At 47.9% G+C, this 27,418-nt stretch overlaps 1 protein-coding gene across 2 annotated transcripts in view; it reads right to left on the bottom strand.

Moving 5' to 3' along the window:
• CPNE2 (copine 2) overlaps nucleotides 1-27,418 on the bottom strand; it is a 184,174-nt gene that overhangs the window by 47,968 nt on the left and 108,788 nt on the right. For both annotated transcript variants that reach the window (XM_075073711.1, XM_032774049.2), the window contains exons 7-12: nucleotides 23,131-23,220; nucleotides 20,869-20,967; nucleotides 10,914-11,000; nucleotides 9,948-10,007; nucleotides 4,027-4,160; nucleotides 2,292-2,346 (exon numbers count right to left, since the gene is read on the bottom strand). In XM_075073711.1, the coding sequence (XP_074929812.1) occupies nucleotides 2,292-2,346; nucleotides 4,027-4,160; nucleotides 9,948-10,007; nucleotides 10,914-11,000; nucleotides 20,869-20,967; nucleotides 23,131-23,220 (525 nt within the window). The remainder of the gene's footprint in view (nucleotides 1-2,291; nucleotides 2,347-4,026; nucleotides 4,161-9,947; nucleotides 10,008-10,913; nucleotides 11,001-20,868; nucleotides 20,968-23,130; nucleotides 23,221-27,418) is intronic.

Consider the following 27,418-nt stretch of genomic DNA (forward strand, 5'->3'; position numbering starts at 1 on the left):
CAGCCTCTCTGGCCTCTGGGCTAGCAACACTTTTCCCGCGGGAAGGTATGTCCGGCCAGCCCCTGAGACTGGATGGGAGGTTAATTTATGTCCTAGATTGGTGCATTTTAAAGACTGTTTGAACACCTTAAAAACCAGGTTACATAGGCCTTGCTCAACATTTAGCATGCTCGCCTTGGGTTATGAAGCGCACAGCTCAATAGGGCAGAAAATCAGAAATGGGAAAAGACCTGTTAGGCCATCTAACCCGTGCCTACAGTGTATTCTCCAACGATTCAGCCTGCGCAGTATGAAGTGATCCAGTATGGAGCCTCCAGATCATCTCTTCTACAGCTCACAAACCCCACTGTTGAGTTTTCCTACCACTCAAATGTTTTGCTGTCTCAGTGCAGGAGTAATCCAAGGCCCATTGAATTCAGCAGAAAGACTACAAGACCCCTAAGAAGGCACCGTGTCCAGAAATGGGAGAGTCTCGCTTGCCATACAAAGAGTGCCAGGGCTGATAGAACGTCCTGCTCACTAGTCGTGCCATGTTGGGCACTGCTGGGATGTCTCCGCCATCCAAAAGCAGAACATTTCCGAGCAAGGGGGGAGCACCGCTCTATCATCGGACACAAGCTGAAGTTTGTTCGACCATTGTAACGCCCCACATAGACATGCCTCTGAAGCCATGTGTGGAAACAGTGCTGCCATCAGAAGGCCAGCTTTGGGTCATAGCCTGTTCATGATAATGAACTTCTGGCGTAACCACTTTTAAACAGCCTGACCTCACGTCACCTACGGACCTAATCGGTGGTGCTGAACATCCTTAACCCCTACTGATGTCACCAGAGGCACCCAGTGACTCATGGGATTGGAGCCATAGACTACTTTCCTTATGGCAGGGTCCACATTATTCTGTTTGAAGCACCACGCATATTTATGGGGCTGGAGAAATAACAATTTCACTGCAAAACGGGGGAGAGATGCATACTGAAATCTCCTGCTGTAAAGGCCTCAGAAAGGCACAACAGGGTCGCAACAGGTTACCAATAAATCGCTCTCCCACTGGACAAGAGCAGGTTCCGAAGTCTGAGTGCCCCGCGCCCTCCCTCAGCCAAAAGCAGAGATGCGGTAGTCCACTTCGGTCTAGAACCGTGCCAGAACCAAGCTGGGTCCCAGTCAGAGTTTTGTCCGTGTACGGAGGCTAAAACTGCATGTACACAAGAACAGGACAATGCAATGAACACAAATAACTGTGATGGGGAGAAGAAGACAGCTTCAGTGTTGAGCCCGTGCTGTTCAAAAACACAGAGAGATTTGTTGTGTGCTAATTTACTACAGGTCTTAACACAACAAGATTCCATGGGCTAAATTCATTCATAGACACCGGAGGAGTTCCAAACACGGCCCAGTATTTAGACAGAGCCAGAAACTCAGCAGAAGGATCACATACAATCTAAAATGCCTTCTCCTATAGCATGGACTGGCTCTCGTGAATTCTTTGGGATCTTAATTCTGCCAGCTGCTCCAAAGTCTCTGCAGGACGTTACAGCAAGCAAACAGAAATGCGTGTTTACTGTGGAAACGCTGACTGGGCTGGCTGTGTAACGATGCTCCGAGCACCACACCATATGCTAGCGGAAATTTTTTTTTTTGGCATGTGCATTTGCAGAACCATGTCTGCTTTAACTATTTGAGTGCCTACTCCCAACAAAGATCAACATGGCTTTCGGGAGATTCGCTGAGAGCCAGCACTGGAAGTGACCTAAGAACGCAGACTGTACAAGATACAATCCTTAAGGTGTAAAGATTTTAAACCTATGACTATCTGGCCAGGTCCATTTCCACACTCTACGTGTAAAACGTTACACAACGGACATTTCACTTCCAGCCCCTTTTATTTTCTCCTCTGTGTCTGTCTGACACACTTATCAAGTGGGCCCTGCTGCTTTCCCCGAATCATTCCTGCATCCTGCCAGGAGAGTGACTCAGTGGCTGACTATGCTAATTAATGCCAATGCAGCTGCTTTAATGCCAGCTTGAAAGGGAGAGAGAAATTGGTTGCCAGTCTCCCTCCCCCCCACTCCTTCACGCACATATACAATCATGTTTCCTTCTCCAAAGCCTGAAAACCAGAGCCCTTCTATATCCCATCCCCCCAGCCCAGCCCCTGCATAAAAAGCTCTTACAGATGCAACAGGCAGCCATTCTGTTCTGAGCCCTCAGGAAACCACAGACAGCTTCACTCCTGCTCAAGTGGATGCACACATTTTAAACATGCAGAGCATATGGCAAGCAGAGTACTTTACCTTCCAGTCTGGTGGTAACTGGGCACCAAATCCCAGAGCAGGAAACATTTTGTCTCTTAAAAAAAACCAAAACAAAACAGGAAGTGTTACTGAATTTGCACCCCCACCCCAAACATACAACAACACTTCTTTACTCATGAAAGGGTTTATGAGTCTGGAAGGTACCCAGCACCTGAAGCAGTCACCAAATACAGTGGGCGCTGCAGATCTGTGGCACCTTCCCACAGTCATTCCCAAGCGGACCCCAAATCGCGAGATTATCTTTTTAATATCTTATGAGTCTTAGGGCAATAGATGTGGGGGTTTTATTAGCCTTTGGGTTTTTCAGCCTTCTAGGGGTCACATTTTCAAGGTTTGCTCTGTAATCACAAGAGTCAGAAATTTATTCTCTTTTTAAGTCGTGGCTGAGATTCTCATGTCATTGCGGGACTTCCAGAGTTTGGGGTTTAAGAAGAGCACCAGCTATTCCATTGCAAAGTTCCCTATTGTAATCAGGAGAGCTGGCAACCCTGCTCTCAAAATCAGGCCGCAATAGACTATCCAGTATTAGAACGCTGACATTCCTGTGGTTGTTCGATTTATTGATTTTATGCTACACTATAGGAGCACCCAACAGGTTAGTCGAGGGACACAGGCACACGTTAGCGCAGCTGTTATGGTAAAAGATACTCGGCTGAGGACATCTGCTTTTCATATCAACAGCCCACACACACTGTAAGGGCTCGTCTACATGGAGCAGCAGTGCATGCTACAGGGGTGTGATTTCCAAAGTGCACTAATGCATTGCACGCTCCTGTAGAGTCTGCTAGTGCTCACTCAAGGTTCCCTAGTGCACTTTAACACTGCATCAGCAGGGACCAATTGATATACAACACATTTGTATATTTTAGAAATCATATCCCCATAGCCACCATTACCCCACCACGTAGACAAGTCCTAAGGGTATGTCTACACTGGATGCTAAGCCCAGGCTCTGACTCAGATCTGAGCCCAAGCCCCACTTCTGTCCATGCACAAATCAGTCTGACTCGGGTGAGTAAGCACTCAGGAGCTGGGTGCTAGGACTCTGCTAAGGGGGAGAGTCAGAGCCTGAGTCCCTGTCAGCTTGCAGTGTGGATGCGGCTCAAGGGGCACACCCAAGTCAGGTGGCCTGCACAGTGCAGTGTGGACACGTTAGCACCGTTCTGACACCTAGGTCCAGCAACTATAAGCCCAAGTTTACAATGCTCAAGCATGGGGTTAGAAACACGGAGTCCACAAGTCCCGGTCCCACAGAGCTGGGCTAAGAGTGCAGTGCAGACCTATCCCTGAGAGGGGGAATGCTTGGTCTTTGATGGTGTGAGGGCGATGGGATTATTTTCGACACCCCATTTATGCTTCAATTCCCCTCTGCCCAAAAAAAGAAGAAAAGAGAGTCTCTTCTGTATTTATTAGGCAATACATGGATGAAACAACAACCTGAATTTAGGTCAGTTTTCATCCACAAATCTCAGAGCGTCACCTAAGAGGGTATCTAAACCCATTTTACAGATGGGGAAACCGAGGCACACAGAAGGGAAGTGACTTGCCCAAGGTCTCGCAGCAAGCAAAGTGAAGAGTCAAGTGCCTCACTCTACTAGACCAGTGGCCCATGTGCACTAGCAATGGATGGAATGTACCCTACCAATACCCTACCGAGGGAAGGAAACACTCTGGGCCAAGCAGCTGTGATCCAAATGGACGAGGCAGTACTTACGAGTCATAGTCCTGAATGATCTGTCCGACTGCCCAAATAGCTGACATGTATTCGTTTGTTCCCATGGGATTGATATAGTGCAACGAGCAGGGGTCCCGCGGATTCCCATTGGATGCTGTGAAATCAATTCCAACCTGAATACGAAGACAGAAGCACAGACCTGTAGAAATCTCCATTATAAATTCAGCTAACAGGTCTATAGACCAGACAGAAAACTTCACCGTCTCCCCACCACCCCTTTCATCATGAATCATAGAATCATAGGACTGGAAGGGACCACGAGATGTCATCTAGTCCAGTCCCCTGCACTCATGGCAGGACAAAGTATTATCTAGACCATCCTTGGCAAGTGTTTGTCCAATCTGCTCTTAAAAATCCCCAATGATGGGGATCCCACCACCTCCTTAGGCAATTTATTCCAGTGCTTAACAATCCTGACAGTTAGGAAGTTTTTCCTAATGTCCAACCTAAAGCACCCTTCCTGCAACTTAAGCCCATTGCTTCTTGTCCTATCCTCAGAGGTTAAGAAAAACAATTTTTCTCCCTCTTCCTTGTAACAACCTTTTACATACCTGAAAACTGCTATCATGTCCCCTCTCAGTCTTCTCTTTTCCAGACTAAACAATATTTTTCAATCTTCCCTCATAGGTCATGTTTTCTAGACCTTTAATCATTTTTGTTGCTCTTCTCTGGATTCTCTCCAATTTGTCCAAATCTTTCCTGAAATGTGGTGCCCAGAACTGGACACAATACTACAGTTGAGGCCTAATCAGCTCGGAGTACAGGCGAAGAATTACTTCTCGTGTCTTGCTTACAACACTCCTGCTAACACACCTCAGAGTGATGTTTGCTTTTTTCGCAACAGCGTTACACTGTTGACTCATATTTACTTCATTTTCACTTGGGATCAGCAAAGCAGTTTGGACAAAACGTAAACCAACCTCACCCCATGCCAAAATTTTTGAAAGTTTCTAGAAGTTCAATTCTTTTACACCGGCTTTCCTACAAAGCTTGGTTGATTAAAACCAGAGTCTATTTGGTCTAGGCTTTACGCCTTCTGAGGATCGGGTCCATATTTTTCAAAAGTGGCCGCTGTTTTGGGCATAACAGTCATTTTTGGGTGTCCCATTTGAGGACCATGAGACTAATTCCCAGAGATGCTGAGCACCAGTGGCACATGCTGAAGATAATTTTCATTTAAGGTTCTCAGAAGTTCTGTTAAAAATCAGGCCCTGGATAAAGCAGATTAAATCAGGTGCCAAAAAAATAAAGCTCTCAAGTCAGTGGCCACTTTTGAAAATTTCTGGGCTGAGCTTCCCCATGCGCCTCTGTGTGTCCTATCTACAGCCTGAACCAGAAGGACTGAAATAGCAGAAGTGGTCATCAGTGCTTCCACCTTGCACACTCCAAAGTGCTACGCCCAGAAAGAAACTCCATGAGGCAAATTCAGTGGCGTTATCCCAGAGCTGAATTTTACTCTGCATGTTTGGAGAAAGAGGAGAAATCCCAGTAGTGGGCAAGCAAATCTCAAACGATTGGGCCAGATCCAGAGGGGACATAAGTGATGGAGCAACTGGCAAATCAGTAAGAGCCTGAGCAGGGGCGGCTCTGGCTTTTTGGCCGCCCCAAGCACGGCAGGCAGGCTGCCTTCGGTGGCTTGCCTGCAGGAGGTCCCTGGTCCTGCAGATTCGGCAGCTTGCTTGCGGGACGTCCCCGGTCCTGCGGCTTCGGCGTACCTGCCGCTGAATTGCCGCCGAATCCGCAGGACCGGCGGACCTCCTGCAGGCAAGCCACCGAAGGCTGCCTGACTGCCACACTCGCAGGGACCTGCAGGGCACCCTCCGTGGCTTCCCACCCCTGGCAAGCGCTTGGAGCGCTGCTGCCTGGAGCCACTGCTGAGCCTGAGTGTAAACTTACACACCAACAGCCGCCTCTCCTTTGTCCTGCCCCTAGTTCTCCCTCTGACCAGGGCTGAGCAGTGCATCGGGCCCCATTACGAAGCAGAAGGATGCCATTTAACATGCACTCTGCATTAATAAAGCGACTACATAGGTGAGCTGGGGCCAGTGGGGGACGAAAAGGCAGGGCATTAGCAGGAAAAGCAACTCAGGAGAGTGCAATTCCTACTAAACCCTCCGACACACACTTCCCTGGTGACTGAGCTAAAATCATGCAAACTTACCAGTCATCACCAGTGACATCAGCTCTGAGTTAGGCCCATCCCAGTTAATGAGGCAAATTCACCCCTGGGTAACTCCACTGATACCAGCTTACACCAGGGATCAGCCTGGCTCATGGAAGTTCATTTCGCCTGCTCTTTTCTTTGCAGGGGTCACTTGGCACCAGTACTTCCAGGTCCCCGATAAGACGGAAATGCTTTCTAGGTCGTGCCCAGCAGAGGTAGCTGAGGGCCTGTGGGAACTGCCTCTTGTTACTCCAGTATTTTGGTTCGGGATGCAAACAAGGAAAGCCAGGACGCACAGATAAGCACAGCAATGTTAACCTCATCTTTCAGCTGGGGTCTGGTCAGCTCTGATTTTACCCAAAATGGTTTGCTGATCCTTAAGTCGAAAGCAAATTAATGCTCTAGACAAAGAAATAGAAATTGTGGGGGAGGGGGGAAGAGCTTTGTGCTTTTCACTGGCTTCCCTCACATTTCCTGCAAAAGATGTTTATTAGACACAGAAACTAGCCTATGCAGGTTTTCAATGCCGAGCCCTCCTGTGCAGTATCCCACTGCCTGTCAGGGCACTTGTAGACAGAACAATCCCAGTGTTAACATTCACGGTTCTGTTGTTCCACCCTCACACGTATACGTGTATCTGTGTCAGCTTAGCAGGCAGAGGCCCCTGTTCCGGTCAGCCCTTGTTGTGCTAGGCACTGTACAGACACCCCGCGAGACACCCAGAAGAGCTCACAGTCGAAACAAAGGGCAGGAGGGGAAACAGTCTCAGGTCGGGGAACTGATTCTCCCCTGGCCGCACACCAGGACAAGGAAAGGAAACTTGTGTCTCCTGGCTCCCAGTCCCTGTCCTCTCTCTCCTCGTGTATATACAGACACCATCAATGCCCGCAGCATCACAACAGTGGAAGATAAATGGGGAACCAAGTAGATGAAAGCTGATGAGTGTTTGTCTAAAGTTGTGAATTCCCTGAAGCATAAAGCCGCTGGATAGGCCGGGAAGTGCCATTTGTAGAACCCCATTTCCTGCCCTTCTCTTGCTTCCTTCTTTCAGTTTTTCTTGGTGTCCCGTGATACCACGAGACCTTCAGGGCGGCACCAGGCCCTTGTCGACAGGCGGCCTGTCATAATTCTGGGTGCCCTCTCTCTGCAGTGGCTCCTCAAGTCCATCCCCGCAGGTGCTGCTGGTAACCCAAGTCAGGATTGTGCCTACAGGATAATAAATGAAGAACCACCCTCCCCGACTGAAACGCTAATCAAAGGAACATTCCCTTTGACGAAAACCGAACAACAAAGCTGGCCAATTACCAGTAGATCGCTAAACTATAGGGTGGATTTCAGCTTTTCATGCTGATGTACAAAGGAGTTTGATGTTACCAGCAAACTTAGTCATTTTCCCTTTTGTTCACTCTTCTGCTCTAAGACCTTAACACAACAGTTGAGCTGCGTATAAAAAGCTCCGGCATTCATTTCTGTTTCTATGGTAACTCTTCCTCTCCCCACCCCCCCACCTCTTCCTCCTTCGCCTCTTTTTAGACAATAAATAAAAATTGACATGCTGCACGCACACACAAATCTCTAGATACTGTACTAAAAAAAGGAATTTTCAGAAATTAAAAGGACTGGGGAAAAAACCCATCCATTTTATTAAGCAGTTAAACTCGAGGGCTGTCATTGCCTCTCGAATTGCTCCCGACAAATCCCATGCACTTGGGATCAAACAAGAGGGGCTAGAAATGCAAATGGAAACACCAAAATTCTCCCATTACGTGCAACGCATACGTCAGCAACATGCCCAACGAGTGAATTCCACTCAATAATCAGATCAGTTCTTCAAGGCAAAATGACTATAGACCCAACCAGTGACTGTGAACCTCAGAAGACGATCTGGAGATTCAGCTGGGTTAGAATAAAGCCTCGAAGAACTTGGAGGCATCTTTGAACTTCTCAGGTCTGCAGGAGTTAGTTGGAGCTGTCTCCCCCACATGAGACTCCCAAGGCTTCCTGGCTCATCTTCAGGAACACAAGACTCCAAGAACAGCATCATTTGTAGTATTTTCAAAGAAGATCAGGGTTGGAAGGGACCTCAGGAGATCATCTAGTCCAACCCCCTGCTCAAAGCAGGACCAATCCCCAGACAGATTTTTGCCCTAGATCCCTAAATGGCACCCTTAAGGATTGAACTCACAACCCTGGGTTTAGCAGGCCAATGAGCTATCCGCATTTCCGCTTCGAGCCAGAACCAGGAAGAGCAGAGGCAGCAGCCAATGTGAAAAATAATGGGGAGAAGTTAATGGATCTTTTTCAAACCTCAAAAAAGGTTTGAAAGTTTTGAGTGAAGGATCTGGGGGAAGTCTGATCTTCATTCATCTTGAAAACTGCTCCGTGGTTCTGATAAAAAAAAAGTCCTTTCCCCTCCCCTTCCACGCACACTCCATGAAGTATCATAGCAGAGAATTCCAGGAAACAGACACATAAGAAAGATCATACGTATTCTAATTTCTTACTGGGTTCCAAGCTGTTCAAACCTGAACTACAGTACATTTGCCCGGGGCACCGATGAAGGTTTGTCACAAGCTGACAAACCACAGCCAACCAAGAAATTGAGCCAAACAAAACATAGCTAAGCTTATCCAAACACGCAGGCCCCAAACGAGATGGAGAGAGGAGGTGCAGCACCTCTTGAAGAGGAAGCAGAAAAAAGGCTACTCCATACTGGCTGTACTGGGGAGGGGCTGGGTTCTTGGACCATGGACAATACCTGTGAGACATTCTGACCAATAGATACACTCCTGAGAGTATCAGAGACACACCTACAAACAAACAGGACTCAGAGGTACGAGCTGTAGAAATTCCTGCTGTCAGGGAGACTTTCTGAGAGGATTGCTTGGGTCCAGGGCCACCGAGAGAGGGTTCGGGCCCTGGTGAAAAATTTTTTTCAGGCCCCCCAGCAAGGGCAGACCAGCTAAACAAGGCCAACGAAGCCGGGGAAGCTGAGCCCCAGGCCCCGTTCTGGGCCACCAGGCTCCGGTAATTTATACAGGCTTTCCTGCTCTCGTCGGCCCTGCTTGGGTCACATACCCAGAAAAATGTGAACATGGATCCAGCAACAGAAATGCTTGGGTAACTATTGACCTAAGAAGCATGTATAGTCACTATGATTGGGTATGTGCATTCGAGATAATTATGTACAATTTGTGCCAGTTGTGATCAACAGAAACGATTTAGCTAATCCTACCATTCTTCATGCCATACGTGGCACCTGAGTGAGCCTGGAGGAAGCACTGAAAGGCTGAGAGTCCACAATCAGCACCTGATGTGGTCTCACTGGGGCAAACCAGTCACTATTTATGCTGGTGCAACTCACCCTTGTTAGAAATGGGAAGAAGTTGCATTGGTGAAAAAAATCACAATGCACTAGGGTAAGTTGTGTTTCCACTGGGGGGGTCCGTTGGTGCAGATACATCCATGTAGCTCTGCTGGTGGCTAAAATCCTAGTACAGACAAAGCTTGAAGTGAAGACAAGGCTTCTTAGCTACTATAAAGGACAAGGTATCTAGGCTGCTGTAGGAAAGCAGGCCAGGCCAATGTCCCTGGCTAAACCATCGATCTTCCAATGACCTTTAAAAACGTTTGCCCAATGCTTCTGTTAATGCACAGACCCCAGCCCAGAGCTCCCTACCAATTACATTTTTCATTCATTACAGTTGATGGACAAAGAGCAGCAAAAAATACTTACAGTAAACATTAACTGGCAGCCCCCAAGGATGTAGTCCAGGAAGGAGTAATCCCTGGTTATCTGAAAGAAAGGGAAAGAAAGACTTTCAAAGCTGCATTTCAGCCCCCTTCATCACCACGAAAGTCCTGGAAGGCTTAAAAACAAGTTGTGTAACTGTTGAGCAGGTGACATTTTGCCCCTTATTCTCTCAAACTCGACTCGTGGGATGAAGCAAAGGTGAAGAAATGTCTGGATTTCCCCAGGCAGCCTTTCATTTCCATATCAAAAGTGAATGTAGCGCCACTGAAAGGTGGCCCTGTGTCAGCGTGATGACTGCCATCTTGAACTGGGCACCTCCCGAGCTCAAAATGTGGTGTGAAATCCTGGCTTTATCCCCCTCAAGCCTTAAGAATTATCGGGGGAGGATTACGTTTTATTTATGGATACTGCGCACATCCTTGTATCCTAAAACAAGTCATGGCCAAGCCAGTAATTGCACAACTTCCAATTCCACATCCCTCTTCTTACCAGCTTGCTACTCACCCGATTCTGTGCGAATTCCGACAATTCAACAGACCAGAGACCTCTGCTCCTTCTCAGGTAGGTTATTACCATAAGCAGGGGGTGGCCTGCTACCAGAGGTGACAAGATGGGCAGAGCCAGAACAGGAAGCACAAACATGACCAGTCATGCTGTCCTGCTCCACAGAAACGTTTGATAATCCACGCTCTGCCTAATTCTACAGAATCCTTGATACTGCTCTGCTGCAGCATCACAGTTGCGTACCAGACCCAACGTGGCGGTGCCATGATTTTTTACTTCTTGCTGGAAGAGCAGAGGAGTGTCGCTTTACTAATGAATTTGCACTGGTAGGTCCATCCCAGTTTTTACAGGGGATTCTGCTCCTGAACTTACCTACGATATCTACACCTCCCCCCCCGCCCCCGCCCCCCGAGAGACAGGGTTTTTAAAATGCTTTGCACTTACTTTGCAGGATTTCACAAAGATGACGCCAGAGTTCTTATAATTCTTTTTCTTCTTTTGTTTTTTGGGGTTAATGCATTCTAATTCTAGCTGTAACAAACAAGACACACAGCACACCATGTGAAAGCCACATTCCGACAAGGGCTGGCCATCCCATTCGGTGTGGGATAGCTACCCGGAAGTCAGCAGCTCATGGGCACGCTAGCTGAACAGTTACCTAAGGACTTCTCAGCCAACAGCTGAGTCTCCCAGTGTAAGCCAGCTGCTGCAACAACCAAAAACATCTCACAATAATTAATGGCTAATATTAAATTAGTATTCATTTTTAATCATTTTTCATCTTTAAAACAATAACTAATATTTTACCCCACTGCAGCACCTTCTGCCCAGGGATTTCAGAGTGCTTAACAGACACGAATGAACCTTATGTGTTACCTCTGACAGTGGAGGGATAATGGGGTATCTACTCTTTGAGTACCTACCTGGAGAACCCTTGGGAGTGATTTATAGAGGTGCTCACATCCACTAATTTCTGTCCTCAATATAGCACTCACCTTGGGTTATTTAAAGGGGATGGGAGGGTGAGAGAAAGCCATTGCAAGTGGGGAAATGGGGCATCCTTCCTTGGGACTTCAACAATCTGTTCCATTGCAAAGGAACACACATGCTCTTCAGAAACCAATTCAATCCAGCAGCGATTTCAGCAGTAACTGGATAGGGAGAGCCTCCTTGAGAAGCAGAGATGCACCCTGGTTTTCCCTTCAGCAGTTCTAATGATTGGTCACCCTCACTTAAAAATGTGTGCCTTCTTTCTCATGTGAATTTATGTTGCTTCAGCCTCCAACCCCTGAATCTCATGATGGGTTTTTTCCTTGCTAAATAGCTGCCTACAAACAGAAATCTCTTCCCTGTGCAGGTATTTATAGACCACGGTCAAGCCACCTGTGAACCTTTTCTTGGATAGACTGAGTTTCGTAAATCTCACATCGTGAAGCATGTTTCCCAGACCATGAAATGTTCTTGCAGGTCTTTCCTGAGCCCTTTCCCCCCACAATTTTCGCAGGTTTTTGGGAAGCGTGGACACCAGACATGGACATGGCATTCTAGAAGTGGGCTCCCAGATGCCATATATAGAGGTAACACCATCTCCCTACTCCTACTTGAGGTTCCCTTGCTATATATCTAAGTATTGTGTGCTAGGCTGAGCTGGCTGAGCTAACATCACTGCTACAGGCTTTGTTGTGAAATAAGGGACAAGCCAGGAGAACAAAATTCCACTCCAGGCAGAATCATAGAATATCAGAGTTGGGAGGGACCTCAGGAGGTCATCTAGTCCAACCCCCTGCTCAAAGCAGGACCAATTGCCAACTAAATTATCCCAGCCAGGACTTTGTCAAGCCTGACCTTAAAAACCTCTAAGCATGGAGATCCCACCACCTCCCTAGGGAACCCATTCCAGTGCTTCCCCACCTTCCCAGTGAAATAATAATAATAGTGTTTCCTAATATCCAACCTAAACCTCCCCCACTGCAACTTGAGACCATTGCCCCTTGTTCTGTCATCTGCCACCACTGAGAACAGCCGAGCTCCATCCTCTTTGGAGCCCCCCTTCAGGCAGCTGAAAGTAGCTATCAAATCCCCTCCCATTCTTCTCTTCTGCAGACTAAGTAATCCTAATTCCCTCAGCCTCTCCTCATAAGTCATGTGCTCCAGCCCCCTAATCATTTTTGTTGCCCTTCACTGGACTCTTTCTAATTTTTCCACATCCTTCTTGTAGTGTGGGGCCCAAGATTGGGCACATTATTCCAGATAAGTCCTCATCAATGCCGAATAGAGGGGAATGATCACACCCCTCGATCTGCTGGCAATGCTCCTACTTATACAGCCCAAAATGCCATTAGCCTTCTCGGCAACAAGGGCACACTGCTGACTTATATCCAGCTTCTCGTCCACTCTAACCCCTAGGCCCTTTTCTGCAGAACTGCTGCCCAGCCATTCGGTCCCTAGTCTGCAGCAGTGCATCGGGATTCTCTGTCCTAAGTGCAGGACTCTGGCACTTATCCTTGTTGAACTTCCAGTCAGATTTTCTTTTTAGCCAATCCTCTAATTTGTTCCTGAGGTCTCTCTGTATCCGTATCCCTACCCTCCGGCATTCTACCACTCCTCCTAGTTTAAGTGTCACCTGAAAACTTGCTGAGGGTGCAATCCACTGCATATTCCGAGATCATAATGAAGATACTGAACAAAACTGGCCCCAGGACCGACCGTCTAGGACCACCCTTGGGGCACTCTGGGCTGACATGGCTGCCAACTAGCACATGGGAGCCTTGATCGCTACCCATTGAGCCTGTATGATCTAGCCACTTTCTATCCACCTTATGTCCCTCATCCAGCCCACACTTCTTTAACGTGATGGCCAGAAACTGTGGGAGACTGTTAATCAAAAGCTTTGCTAAAATTCACAGGAATAACATGTCCGACTGCTTTCCCCTCACTCCACAGAGCCAGTTATCTGCGTCACATGAAGCAATCATGGTTGGTCAGGCATGACTTGCCCTGGATGCAATCCCTTGACTGACTGTTCCTGAATCACTTTCCTCTCCTCTAAGTGCTTCAGAATTGATTCCTTGAGGACCTGCTCCATGGATTTTTCCAGGGACTGAGGTGAGGCTGTCTGGCCTATAGTTCCCCGGATCTTCCTTCTTCCCTTTTTTAAAGATGGGCACTATATTAGCCTTTTCCCAGTCATCTGGGACCTCCCCCAATCACCATGAGTTTTCAAAGATAATGGCCAGTGGCTCTGCAATCACATCCACCAACCCCCTCAGCACCCTTGGATGCAGCGCATCCGACCCCATGGACTTGTGCTCGTCCAGCTTTTCTAAACAGTCCCAAACCCCTTCTTTCTCCACAGAGGGCTGGTCACCTCAGAGTCAGAGTCCTTCCCCAGGTAGTGGTGTACAGGCCCATCATGAGAATTTTTAGTGGTGATGTCCAGTCTGAGTATCAGCACGTAGCAGGCTCAGCGGCATCACCAACAGTTCACATGTGATGGCAGAGCCAAGGAGGGCCATAATGCCACCAACCCAGGGGTTCCCAGAATGGCTTCCCATCCTCCAGACAAGCACATAGGGAGACGGTTCAGTGGCCCGCAGGCACAGGCAGCTCCTGGGTGTCGCGCAGCACGCTATCTCGGTTAACCACCATTGCTCATCTGCAGCTCCCTTCATCTGGTGGCCCACGCGACCCAGCTCACGGACCAACCCCCGGCTAGAGTAAGCACAGAACCAGGTCACGGAATCAGACCCAGGGTCGGCCATGGTCACTTGGCTCGAACCGAGACTGCCTGCGTTCGGGAATGGAGTGGGGGAAATCCTGCCATCAAGCCTAAACCGAGCTTCAGTCCCAGCAGAGATGGTGCCTCAATCCCCTTCCCAGAGATCCCGTTAAAGTGCCCAGTGGGTCTAACAGGTAAGAACTTAGCTGTAATGCCAACACTCATTTCCTTCCTCAGAATTGGGTCACTGGTTCCTCATCTCTACTCTCTTTGGAGACAGGATAATTCCCTTTCAGCAGCGAGCTTGTTACTTTGTAGGACCAAGCATGTCCTTCTCTTCCCAAGATTACATCAGCTTAGCTCCCTCGGCTTCAAGGTCTTGTCTTCCAGCCTTGCCTCATTTTTAATGTCCTTTAGTTTCTCCTACTTCCTTCCCCAGATACTGGGACCAGAACTGCAGGCAGCGTTATACTGAAGAGCAGCTGCAGCAGGTCTATGTTTAGCAACATGTTTAGCCAGCCAGTTTTTATTAGTTCTTTTTATTTCCTGTGCCTAGCTGCAGGGTTCTGTATATAAACAGCATACGGATGTGCTTTAGATGTTGAACGGCCTCATGCTGCAGGCAACCAGCCTCCCAGTGCTTGCCTGGGGGTCCACTGTCAGATTGGAATTTGCCTCTTTCCCTAAACAGTGACATACCCCCTGAAGTATTCCTGGTGCTTTACTGCAGATAAAGCAGGCGACATGCAAATACCTGAGCCCAGGCCTGAGGAGCTACACACAATATGGTGGGACGCCAGTGTGTCCATGTTACGTATAAGTAAATATGGGTCCCAGCACTGATTTCTGTGCTAGGTCACTGAGCCTTTACCTGAAGTCTCAACCCAGTCCTTGGTCTGTCCCCTGCCATTGCTGTGTTGGCCTTTGCAGTAGTATCCAACTGGCATCGTTTGTCCATTTCAAAATAGAACAAGCATATGCATGGATCATCTCCGTTTTACCAATGGGTGAAGAGGTAAGTGACTTACCACTGGCAGGAGAACCAAAAGCTCCTAAAACTCCCAGTCCCCCATCTCTATCCACTATGGGACACACCCAAGGACCCATTAAGGGGTCTATCTTACCTCTGACTGAAATCTAGTTATACCAGATCCATTGTAGTCACTGAATCAGGGCCGCTCGGGATGGGTGGGCGGACGGGCAAGTGGGGCAATTTGCCCCAGGCCTTGGGCCCCAAGAGCCCTGGCCCGATGGCGGTACGGGTCTTCGGCGGCATGAGGTCCTTCAGGGCTGCTGAAGATGTGCAGCAACTGAAGGGCTCCCCGCCACTGAAATGCCACTGAAGACCCAGACTGCCACTGGGTGAGTACAAGTGCCTCAGCTCCCCTGCTTTGGCTTGGGCCCCCTGAATCCTCTGGGCATCCCTGCACCAAATCACCGAAATCACTAACTCATTATCTGCTGAGCAAGGCCATTCTTTATTTGACATGATAATATTTGTTGGGGGGTAGATACCTCTCCCCTTAATGGTCCCCCCGGGACCAGATTTTCAGAGAAGGCTCAGCTCCCCTTTGGGCATCTAAGTCAGATTTTGAAAAAAAGCTCAGCTATGTTGGGTTTTGAAAAGGTGGTTCTAACCACACACTGAGATCTTTTGAAAGAGACGCTGACCAGTTGTGGGTACTGAACCCTTGAAAATCTAGCCCATAGCGACACCCTTGTATGCTTAAGATCATAGCTCTATAAACAAACAGATTTCCAACACAGGGCAAAGCGGAACAGAGAAAGTATAAACCCAGCCCCTTGGCTCGGCTTTAGCAAACACAGGCATGTTAAGGGGAATCAAGATCTAGTGGGAAACTGAGTCTGGATAATGTTGCCAAATAGGTGCCATTGGAATGCTGTTGTATAGTCACCCGAAAGGAGTAAAGAGACACTGCTGACAGCTTCAGCTCCTGGGGTCTGCAATAAAGAAGCTGCCTGGATTATTCACAGCAAGTAATTCTATTAGGAGCACTGGGTACTAGACAGAGCAGAAAGCGGGAAACAGACAAGAGTCCAAGCTGCGGGAATGCAGAGGTTGATTAGTCACTGGGTAAACCAGTGTGTGTACTTGTTCTATTTATAAGCTGTTACAGAGACATGCCCCAGCGACCCCCTTTCACCATAAACCTCCCCTCTTCCAAGGCATATGTACAATAAAAGTGTGACATACGCAAGAGATCTGGGAATGTCAGTATCTACCTGTTACACTGTCTTCTTGAACAGTTATTGTGTAGCACCTAGAAGCTCCCGCCAAGATCAAGATGTTGTTCTCCGAGGCAGTGTACATGCATGTAAATAAAAGACAGTCCCTAGCCTATATGCCTAGCAATCTATGGGATAGGAGTGGGATTTGGAAGCAGAGAGAGATTAAATGACTTGCCCAAGTTAACGCAGGGAATCTGTGGCAGAGCCAGGAATCCAACCCAGATCTCTTGAGGCCCAACTTTAACCACAAGAACATCCTTCTTCTCTGCAGTATCACGTCGTCTCTACAAGCGGCACCACAGAGCCAACTAACAGGAGCACGTTAAACTGCGTAGGTTACAGGGGCTATCTGTAGATGTAGGCACGGGCAGGAGTGAGAGGCCATCCTTCAGGGAGAAGGACTAAGCAAAGGGAGAGAGACAGAGGAAAGGAGGAGTGTGACTGGGTCAGAGAGAATCCACATTATCAACAGGCACCATTCCAGACAGCTAGCAAATCAGACCTTGACTCATCTGCAAGTGGGACCAAAATTCAGCTGCCTGAAGCACTGTGGCTCTCACAGCTTTTATAAATAAGAGAATATTTGGCCAAGTATGTCAGGAATCTTGTGTTGTCATGTAGGTCAAGTTCCAGCACATTCCCTGGGAAGAAATCACAGGGCAGGAAATGAGTAACTCAATAGTTTCCAGTTATTTTAATGAGAAAGAACCTTAAAAGCTGCTTTGGTATGGAAAAAGAATGTGGCTGGAGGATGGGGGAGAGGCCTGGACATTTAAGCTGCAGGAGACACCTTAGCAGTGGTCCCCAGCTTGGTGCCCGCAGGTGCCATGGCGCCCACCGGGGCATTTATGTGCGCCCATCTAGTGCCCAGCAGGGGAGAGAAGCTGCAGCCCCACGCCTGCTGGGGACAGAGAACTCCAGGGCTGCAGACTGCGGGCGCCAGTGTTCTCAGTCCCTGGCAGGCATGGGGTTGCAGCTTCTCTCGGGCTTCTCCAGGGCTGCAGACTGCAGGCGCCGGTGTTCTCGGTCCCTGGCAGGTGTGGGGCCGCAGCTTAAGCCGGAGAGAAGCCACGGCCCTGCACCTGCCGGGGACAGAGAACTCCGGGGCAGCAGGATGTGGGCACCGATGTTCTCTGTTCTCCCAGCTTCTCTCCAGCTTTTCTCTGCACTGCCCAGAACTGGTGCCAAAACCCCCCCAAAAACAAAACAAAAAAAACAAAAAACAAACACTCTGACTCTACAGAATGAATGGAATGCCGCCCCGTAGCATGCGCTGCCCCAGGCACGTGCTTGCTCCACTGGTGCCTGGAGCTGGCCCTGTATGTGAGTAATTGTTGGTACCCGCCACACTCTTCTGAAAACATGAATGTGCTAGTGGCCACAAAAAGGTTGGGCACCACTGCACCTTAGTATTTGGGGGGTGGTTAGAACACGCCGATCCCGTATGCCCCGCAGTGAGCAGACCTAGGCTGCATCTACACAGTAGTGGGGAGCTGTAATTTCCATCTTAGGGAGATGTACACAGACTAGCTGTGCTCGAGGTAGTGCCTAAAAATAGCAGTGTGGCCACAGCGGCAAAGGTGGCCGGCTTGGGCTAGCTGCCTGAATACGCACTCAGGGGATTGGCTGGAGTTGTACACAGGAGGTGACCCTGTGCCACGCTGCTGATTTTAGTGCAATGGCTAGAGCAGAGCTAGGATCTGTGTGTGTCTGCCCAAGCCGGGACACTTTACCACCACCCCTCCATTCCAGCCATGGGGGCAGTCTGCCTTTACACATGTGTGGAGCTAGGAGAGTGCCCTCTGTCATAAACAGACAATAAAGGGTTAAGAAGTTCACCTAGCCTAGCTGACGCCTGACCAGAGGAACCAATGGATGGACAAGATGTTTCAAGAGGAAGGAAAGGAGTTTTTCTTTTGTCTGTTCATTAAGTTGTGTGCTGGAGAGAAAAGATCCAGGAATCAGCCTCCTCTCAGGGTAGTGAGTATTAGAGAAGGAATTAAATAGCTTATGTTTATTTCCTTTTGTGACTTTGTCTTTTTGCATTAGAGGGATAATCAAATTGGGTTTTCTTTTGTGTAACTAAGGTTCTTGCCCAGGGGAACGTCCTCTGTGTTTTGAATCTGTTGTCTGTGAGAATAGCTTTCATGCTAATCTCTCAGAGGTATTTCTTTTACCCCTTGTCTTTAATTAAAATTCTTCTTTTTAAGCATCTGATTGATTTTTTCCTTGTTTTAAGATCCAAGGGGTTTGGATCGGTGTTCACCAGGAAATTGGTGGGGAAGTCTCTCAAGGTTACCCAGGGAAGGGTTACAGTACTTGGGAGGGAGAGATTTTGGGGGGAGGGCGGGGAGACAGAGTTTCCCAAATGACTCATAAACACCTGTTTTAAATGATTTGGGTGGTGGCAGCAACCAGATCTAAGCTGGTAATTAAGCTTAGGGGTTCTCATGCAGGTCTCCACATCTACCCTAAAGTTCAGAGTGGCGGTGAAACCTATGACATCCTCTTTTAATGGCTGCCTCTAAAATTATACTTAGATGCCAGATCCCAGACAAAGGACAGTAGGGGTGCCTGTCTGAGAGAAGCTTTTAAGCAAAAGGTAGAAATACCCTTCTCATTATCCTGCAGCACTGCAGTGATGGAATGGGGCATCTTCGCTAAAACACGCACTTATATGTGCAGCAAAGCACCTTCTGGGATTCGATGCAGATGCAAGTGAATGGTCCAAGCATCGATTCTTTCCAGCCCTCTCAGAATATGCCCTACTGCTGTGACGAGGGACAAAAATATGACATTTATGGGCATAGTCCCAGTGAGAACTTGACAGCAGCAGCAGGCAGGTCAACGGGAGGTCTGGGCTTGCGCTATTCTGTATGTTCAGGTCTATCTATCAAAGGAGATGGACGCTCGCTGGGTGTTGGCATGTACGTGAATTACAGTCTCCGCTCTGATTCAGTCTCCCAGTGGCAGTGCAAGTGGGATTTTAAGTTATATTAAAGCAAGGACAAAATTAAATGAGTGAGAATCAGACCCCTTCAAAAAGCCCAAGAGAATCAAAGTGAGGAAACACCGGCAGAGCAATCCAACCGGAACACGCAGGACACACAGGAATCTCAGCACACCAACACCCGCCCAATTCACGTGAGATCACGGCCCGAGAGCTGCACTTCTCTGTTGGGCAGCCAACTCTGAAGCCTTCACTGGGTCTGCACAAGTCAATACACCTATGTGCCTCAGTTTCCCCATCTGTAAGACAGGGATCATGATGCTCACCCACATCACAGAGGAATTTGAAGGGGAGCTAATTAAGGCCTGCACAGCACTCAGAAGGTGGATGGCACTCAAGGAGGTGTTTAGTAGTAAGGTTACTGAAGGGAAAGTGGGAAAGTAGCTAATGCAGTGGGTTGGGAATCAGGGGAAATCGGTTTGATTCCAAACTCTGACAGACTTCCTGGGTGGGGTTACTGTCCTTCTCCATTCCTCATATGGGATAATTCTTATCTTCTCCCACCCTTTCTGTTTGGTCTGTTTAAAAAGTGAGTTCTTTGGGGCGGACACTGCCTCTCACTCTGTATATATCGACGCTGGCACCAGAGGTGTAATTGCCAGCTCAGGTAGACATAGCCCCGCTAGCTCTGAACAATAGCGGCGTCACCGCAGTGGTGTGAGCAGCTAGCTGGCTGACTATACACCTAGGTTCTTGACTAGGGTCACACTCGGGGTGCCCCCCACTGCCATGGCTACCCTGCTATTTTCAGTGCATTAGCTCAATCAGAGCTAGCGCGGGTATGTCTCCTGGAGCTGGAAGTGTGGACGTACCCAATGTGCATGGACATGGCACACACAACAAGGCCTAATCTTGGTGTGATTACAATACAAATAAATAATAACAACCCAGAACCCGCTGAAGGAAATGGGGGTCTATTATATGCCTTTATTACCTTGAACCTACTGGATTTTATGCAGCCCAATTTTTTCCCCAGGACAGGTCCATATCTAAAACAAGACCCCCTAATCTCAGTCAGGCTGGAGAAACATTGCAGTGTCATGCTGTGACACAGCTGCAGTGTGAAATGGAGTAGAATCATCACGTCACCAGGGCTGGACACAAAGCTCAACCCCCATGTGGCAGCGACCCCAGTTAGCCAACGAGCACTTCCACCAGCAACAGGTTCAGAAACGAGAACAGGAGAATGTTAGAAAAACAGGAGCCAACAGTGGCCAAGATTTTCAGAAATGAATGGTGATTCTGGGTGCCCAGACACCTTAAAAGAGCCTGATTTTCAGAGTAGGGGGATGGTTTAGCATTGTTTTAAAGCATGAAGTCACTCGTGGTAAGAGCCACTTTTGAAACCCTTAGCCAAGAGGACCCTGGGTTCCTCCTCCCCAAACCATTTTTTTAAAACCCGGCGGTGTTTCGACACTTACCGGCAAGGTATCTTGGGCTTCACACATCTTGGCTACAGAGGTCTCGAACTCCCCAATGAAGTCGTGTCCCCCATCACTGTCGTAATCGTAACACATGACCTGGGGAAGAGGAGGGGAAATGATCATTCTCATGCACAGCAGAGGTGCGGGTCTTGCTTGTGGTTAGATTAGTCACGTTGCTCAACCCTTCAGATTTATCCTCTCTCTTCCTTTCCCCACTATCCCGACACTGCCTCCCGAAGGCCCTGGCTCATAACAGCCTTTCTGCCAGCCAATGAGGGCAGAGCATGGCTTTTTGGATCCTGTCAGCAACAACTCTGCCTTGACTATGAAGGCAGGGATCTCCAGAGAACGACTTTAGATGCTCCCTCCTCTGGGGCCGAGATCAGTACTTAACTTGTGCCAGGCCTGAGCCCCAGCACCTTCAGACTTGGCAGTTCATAGGCTCGGCACCTCTGGATTTGCCGCGTCAGCTATGAAAGTAAAAAAATTGCTTGAGCCCTGGCACGTCTGCCATTACAAATTAAGCACCGGGCGGGGCCTATTACTAGAAATTTCCTTCCAGCGGTAGGAACTGAATGAGCACTAGTGTAGGCCAGCCTACAGCACTTTAACCATCAGCATGTGGTCTAACCTACTCAGAACAGATTTCGATGATGACACCACCACCAGGAACCAGTCCACTAGCACTTCTCCAGACTTGAAATTTCCAAAGATTCAGTTTCAGAAATGTTATAAAGGTTTTTATTTTCATTTTTATTGATTTCACATTATTTCATGACCTGTCAAACTGTAGTAGGGCATTATATGCACTGCCACTACTGACATTTCACTATCTGATGTCATAGTTAAAATATTCTATTTTTTAAAACCATGACAGGCAGTTCCTACTTAGTACTGATTGAAACATCTCATCGTCTTTTCTAGAGCTAAGTGTCTCCTGAGTGTGCAGTAATGAAATAGCCTGACACAGTTGCTCGCCCCTTGTGCTGATTGTAAGGGCTCTTTGTTATAGCAGGATTGGTAGCGTGTCACATGTTATTAAGGTCACCTAACACTTCCCATTATAAAGCCCTATATCCAGTTGCTGATAACTTTGCCAAACTTTAACCACTTGGACTGAAAAACTTTTAAGTCTAGGTGTCTGTCTGCCTCAACCTGAATTTTTCTGAAAATTTTCAGACAAAATGGTTCAACTGTTTCCAGAAACAAGGTTGGAAAACATGCTGCGTTCTTCCTTTGTTAAATTTTGGTGACCTTTTCTTTGCTTTAGACCAGGGGCTTGAAATTGACCAGGGAGGGTAGTTTTTGTGTCAGGGAAAGGCCATTAGCTGTCCCTGTGAAAATCTGACCCGGCCAAGTTATAGGTTGGCCAAGTTATAAGCCCTTGAAAAAAAATAAAAATCAGACTTTGCACATGCTCAGTAGAGACTTGCTAGATCTTCTCAGCACATGCCCCTCTAGATCCTCACCATCCTCTGCCGTCAGCAAATCGCTATGAAATCCATTGGCAAAGCATCTCATCCCCCTCTAACGCTGCTCCACTATGAACCACAACCTCCTCCTACTACCTGCTAGCAGTTATTCCATGAGCTCCACTTGCAGGTGTGTGTGGTGGCTCTAAAGGCTCCAAACCTGTTCATGACCCATGTAGCTAGCAAATGTGATGTCATGTGCTGGAATTTCTGTTGCAATTTGCCAGGAAACATTTGCTCAGCCGCTGCAGACAGCTGATGTGACTTTAGGAGAAAGAAACCAGTCACCCTGGATTTATCATAGAAATGTGGCCTTGCTTCTTGGTAGCATATGAACTCCTCCTCAGCGGTTCTGGATCTGCGTTAGTTTCCACCTCAAAGCCATCTTCACCCTTCCTCCCCTACCATCCACCACATTGTCAGAGACTGAGTACCATAATGCAACAAGGAGCCAGAGCAACATAAGGGTCACTCTATGGACAGGTCTACACTACGGGGCTAAGTCGACCTAAATTACGCAACTCTAGCTACATTAATAATGTTAATAAAGTCAATGTACCTTAGGTTGACTTATTGCAGTGTCTACACTGCGCTGAGTTGATGGGAGAAATTCTCCCGTCGACTTACCATATGTTTCTCATTCCAGTGGAGTACCGGTGTCGACGGGAGAGTGATCAGCAGTTGATTTAGCAGGTCTTCACTAAACCCACTAAGTCGACCCCCGGTGAATCGATCACTGCACATCGATTCTCCGGTAAGTGGACACCAGCCCTATATTAACAGTTACCTTGATCAGCTTTTCTACATCTCCATCACACAGCGACACTAAAGGCACAGTGAACGGCTTCCACACGGGATCCAACGTGTACTTAATCACCTGCAGTTTGGGAAGGAAGGAAAATGGTTCAATTAGAAGGAGCTAGTGGAAGTGAAGCGTTGAACACAAAGTAAAGGCTGGAGACATGTTTTCAGTAACTTTCGACAGATAACAACTGGCATAAGGTTGGCACAGCTCTGCAGACGTCAGAGGTGCTCCACCACATTATATGGGAGTACCATCACCCAGTCATGGTGGTTGTCACTAACACTGAGCACTGAAGCATTGGTCTGGTCCGCACTGTCACTCCTTGTTGAAATTCAGCTTAAGTGGTCTCAGAAATGGCAGTTTCTTGCTTGGAAACCTTTCCTGTTGGTCAGGACACAATTTTGTAGCATTTCATCAAAGTCTAAACCCAGGCAAATCTAATGTCTAGCACAAGGGTGGTCAAACTTTTTGGCCCGAGGGCCACATCAGAGTTGCCAAACTGTATTGAGGGCCGGGTAAGGAAGGCTGTGCCTCCCCAAACAGCCTGGCATCTGCCCCCTCCCACTTCCCCCTGACTGCTCCCCTCAGAACCCCTGACCCATCCAACTCCCCTGCTCCTTGTCCCCTGACCACTCCCACCCTGGACCCTTGCCCCTAACCCCCCCCACTCCCTGTCCCCTGACTGCCCCGATCCTTATCCACCCCCCCCACCTCCGACAGGCCCCCCTGGGACTCCTATGCCTATCCAACCCCCCTGTTCCCCGTCCTCTGACTGCCCCCCCTCCGAACCTCCGCCCCATCCAAACAGCTCCTGCTCCCTGTCCCCTGACTGCCCCCCAGGACCCGCTGCCCCTTATCCAACCCCCCCCACTCCCCGCCCCCTTACTGGCCAGAGCCAGCCACGCTGCCCAGCAGGAGTTCGCAGCCACACTGCCCAGAGTGCAGGCAGTGCGGCGAGCTGAGGCTGCAGCGGGAGGGGGTGGGGGGAAAGGGAGGCAGCAGGAGAGGGGGCAGGGGCCAGCCTCCTTGGCCAGGAGCTCAGGGGCCGGGCCGGGCCGGACAGTCCTGTGGGCCATAGTTTGCCCACCTCTGGTCTAGCATCTTAGTCCTCTCCCATGGGTGATGCTGGGACTTCCAGAGTTAGAGCATGAGCACCTATAGCAGGAGCTAAAGAACCAACTTGGAGCCATAGGACGCTCGTATAGAACAAGCATTGAGGGGTGAATCATAGAAGTGTAGGGAGGAGGTTATCTAGTCCAGTCCCCTGTGCTGAGGCAGGAACAAGTAAATCTAGACCATCCCGGACATGTGTTTGTCCAACCTGTTCTTAAAAATGTGCAAAGATGGGGATTCCACAACCTCCCTTGGTAACCTGTCCCAGTGCTTAACTGTTCCTAGGGCTAAAAAGTTTGAAATACCCAACCTAAATTGCCCCTGCTGCAAATTACACTGATTACTTCTTGTCCTACTCTCGAGAACAACCAATCACTGAGAAGCGTAACACACACTAAACAGCAGGCTTCACAAGCAAAGAAAACTCGTCTTCAGCCTCGCTTTTGAAAAGCTAGCAGATAAGATTAAGACTGTATTTTTCCATGTGTTCCTCTCATTTAATACACCTTCCATTCCTTAAGGATAAACGCACAGCAGGTTTTCGGCCATGCAAAAAGGTTAACGCTAAATACATTGATAGTCTAAAACTAAACGCTAAAGACTATTTAGTCTGTTATAAATACTAGTTAGTCTAAATACGTAACGCCAAATACATTGTTAGTCTTTAAGGTGCCACCAGACTCCTCGTTGTTTTTGTGAACACAGACTAACATGGCTACCTCCTGATGCTAAATACATGTGGTAGGTAATTGCCTATTTATACATGGAAGTTTTGCTTTCTCCAAAGCCATCACGTGGCTTCTACTGCAACCAGAGCATTTCGGTTTAGTTACAATCAGGATTAGCATTGCTCCTGCAGGATAGGGTGAGCTTTGTCAGCAACTGGCAACAGGAGCCAAGGACTGGCTTTTATTCTGCAACGATGGGTGATGCAGACAGTCCCTCGTTAGGGAACAGGGAAAAAAAACTGACATTAAGAGCACAGTTTAATGAAGGATTTGTAAACACCTCTTACATCAGGTTGGAAAGACAGGGCAGAACCCACACACATTAAGAATACACAATGTATGGTGCCTGTAAGCTGCCAGACGCCAGGTCTTTGAGGCGGGTGTCTATGCAAGGATCAATGCTTATCTCACCACATGGCACCCACCTGGAGATTCACACCTTATTTTAAAACATACTAATGACAGCATTATCCTACCACAGCAGACACCTCTGTTGATAAACAGCAATGGGCTCAGACTAATAGCCAGGAACATACCAAAAGCTGCAGCCCAAAGGAACCAGCAATCGCTTTATTTTTGGTAGCCCCAAAAAAAGAATCTAGATGTTTCCGTCATTTGGAATTCCTTTGAGAGTAGCAGTTTATTTTCAGGGCTGTTAAGTGGGACGTTATTTAAGCCTCTCAAAACGTGCAGAATTTTTTCCCCTAGCCGCTTAAAGAAAATAAAGCTTCAATAGATTCTGCTGCTATGTATGGCACTATGCTTCACAACCCATGTATTTATTTAGTCTCAGGTTTCCCAATGAAGTTTGCAGCAGATAATGAACAAACTGCCACGTGGCCAACGACAAGTTAAATGGGACTCACTAAAACGGGAGCCAGCAAATGGAAATCTGGTTCTCCCATGGAAAATTTCAGTTTTGTAAGAGAGGTGCATTGTGTCAGAAAATTGTTCCAAAATTCCCAACCACCTCTAGATTTCAGTTCATCTTAGGTCTGAACTGACGGTCTCAGGTCTGAAATTCTCTGTTTACCCTGGGCTTAAGCAATCACGGGAACTGTACTGATTATTCTGCCCTTGGCCAACATTTTCAAAAGCAGCCTCTGACTGTGAGTGCCCAACTTGAGCCATTTTTGAGAAACACCAAGTATCTGTGGCTCTAGTTGAAGTCAAGGTAAGGGGATAACTACAAGTGGTCAAAAAATTGGAAAATGTTTGTATTCTTTCTTTAATTAAAAAAAAATAAATCAAAACAGCTCTCAAAAGACCAGCACAAATCACAGGGTAAAAGTATGGAATAAGGTCTTTTCAGCTTCTTCCACCTTTTCCTCACTCATACCATGTATTTTTCCTATAAACAGTATTTCCCTCCCCTTTGGCTAGCAACAAATCTAGAATATTAACTAGTTTCCCACTCCCTCAGAAGAAGAATATCAAAGTTGTGAACCCAGTTTCTGAAAAGTGAATGATAGCCTAGAATAATTAATGCTTTTCAGACTAGTCCATTTTATCCTCTTAATTGTGCATTTGATATTATGGAGTCACACAAAAAAGTGACCCATTACACCCAAATACACCATAATATTTCAACAAACTGGCTAGTGTACGTCTGCAGCATCAGAATTAGAATGATTGGAATTAGGACAGCACAACTGTGTGTCATAGGCCATATACAGAAAATAGTGGAGATTCCCCTTTAGCTCAAATGGCAGGGTGCTTTTGTGGGATCTGAATTCTACTCCCACTGTCATTATTAAGTTTTGAGGAGTTGTGTGAGGTAGTGTAGGGACAACTGAATTACTTAGATGGTTAAAAATTGTTATAATATGCTCTTTCCACATTGGGGATCAATATACTAAGTTTTCAAAGAAATTTTCAAAGCCGCTACACATACAGGCCAAATATAGGCAAAGCTATTGCAGGATGAGCCACTACAGAATAGCTTCCCGTGCAGACACACTATTCTAGCAATAATGACTCTGCTAATTATTCTGAAATAGCGTCACAGATCAGAGCATGGCAGGAGAATCAGAGCCCAGGGTCAGGGCCAGAGTCAGGAACTGAGTAGGGCTGGTGTGGACTGGAGCAGGGCAGGAAAAAGACTGGGAACAAGGCTGGAACAGGAGCAGGATCAGTCACAGTTGTGAGCGGAAGTGTAGAGCAGCCAGTGACCTGCTGCTACTGCTGAGCTCCAAGGCAGACCTGTGGGCACCTTGGCCGGGCTGCCTGATTGGTTTCAATGAAGTGATGCTGCTGCAGCCCAGCTGGGCTCATTTACTGGCCTGAAGACTGAGCCAGCCCAAGGATCAACTGAAGGAACTCCAGCCCACAGTTCCTGACAAACAAGGCATCCACACAGGGAGCTATTCCAGAAGAGCTAAATTATACAGCAGTGGCTGTGTGTGGCAGAACGTAACCCTGTGTTCACA

The sequence above is a fragment of the Chelonoidis abingdonii genome, chromosome 19 (assembly GCF_003597395.2).
Source record: "Chelonoidis abingdonii isolate Lonesome George chromosome 19, CheloAbing_2.0, whole genome shotgun sequence".
In the NCBI taxonomy this organism is placed as follows: domain Eukaryota; kingdom Metazoa; phylum Chordata; order Testudines; family Testudinidae; genus Chelonoidis; species Chelonoidis abingdonii.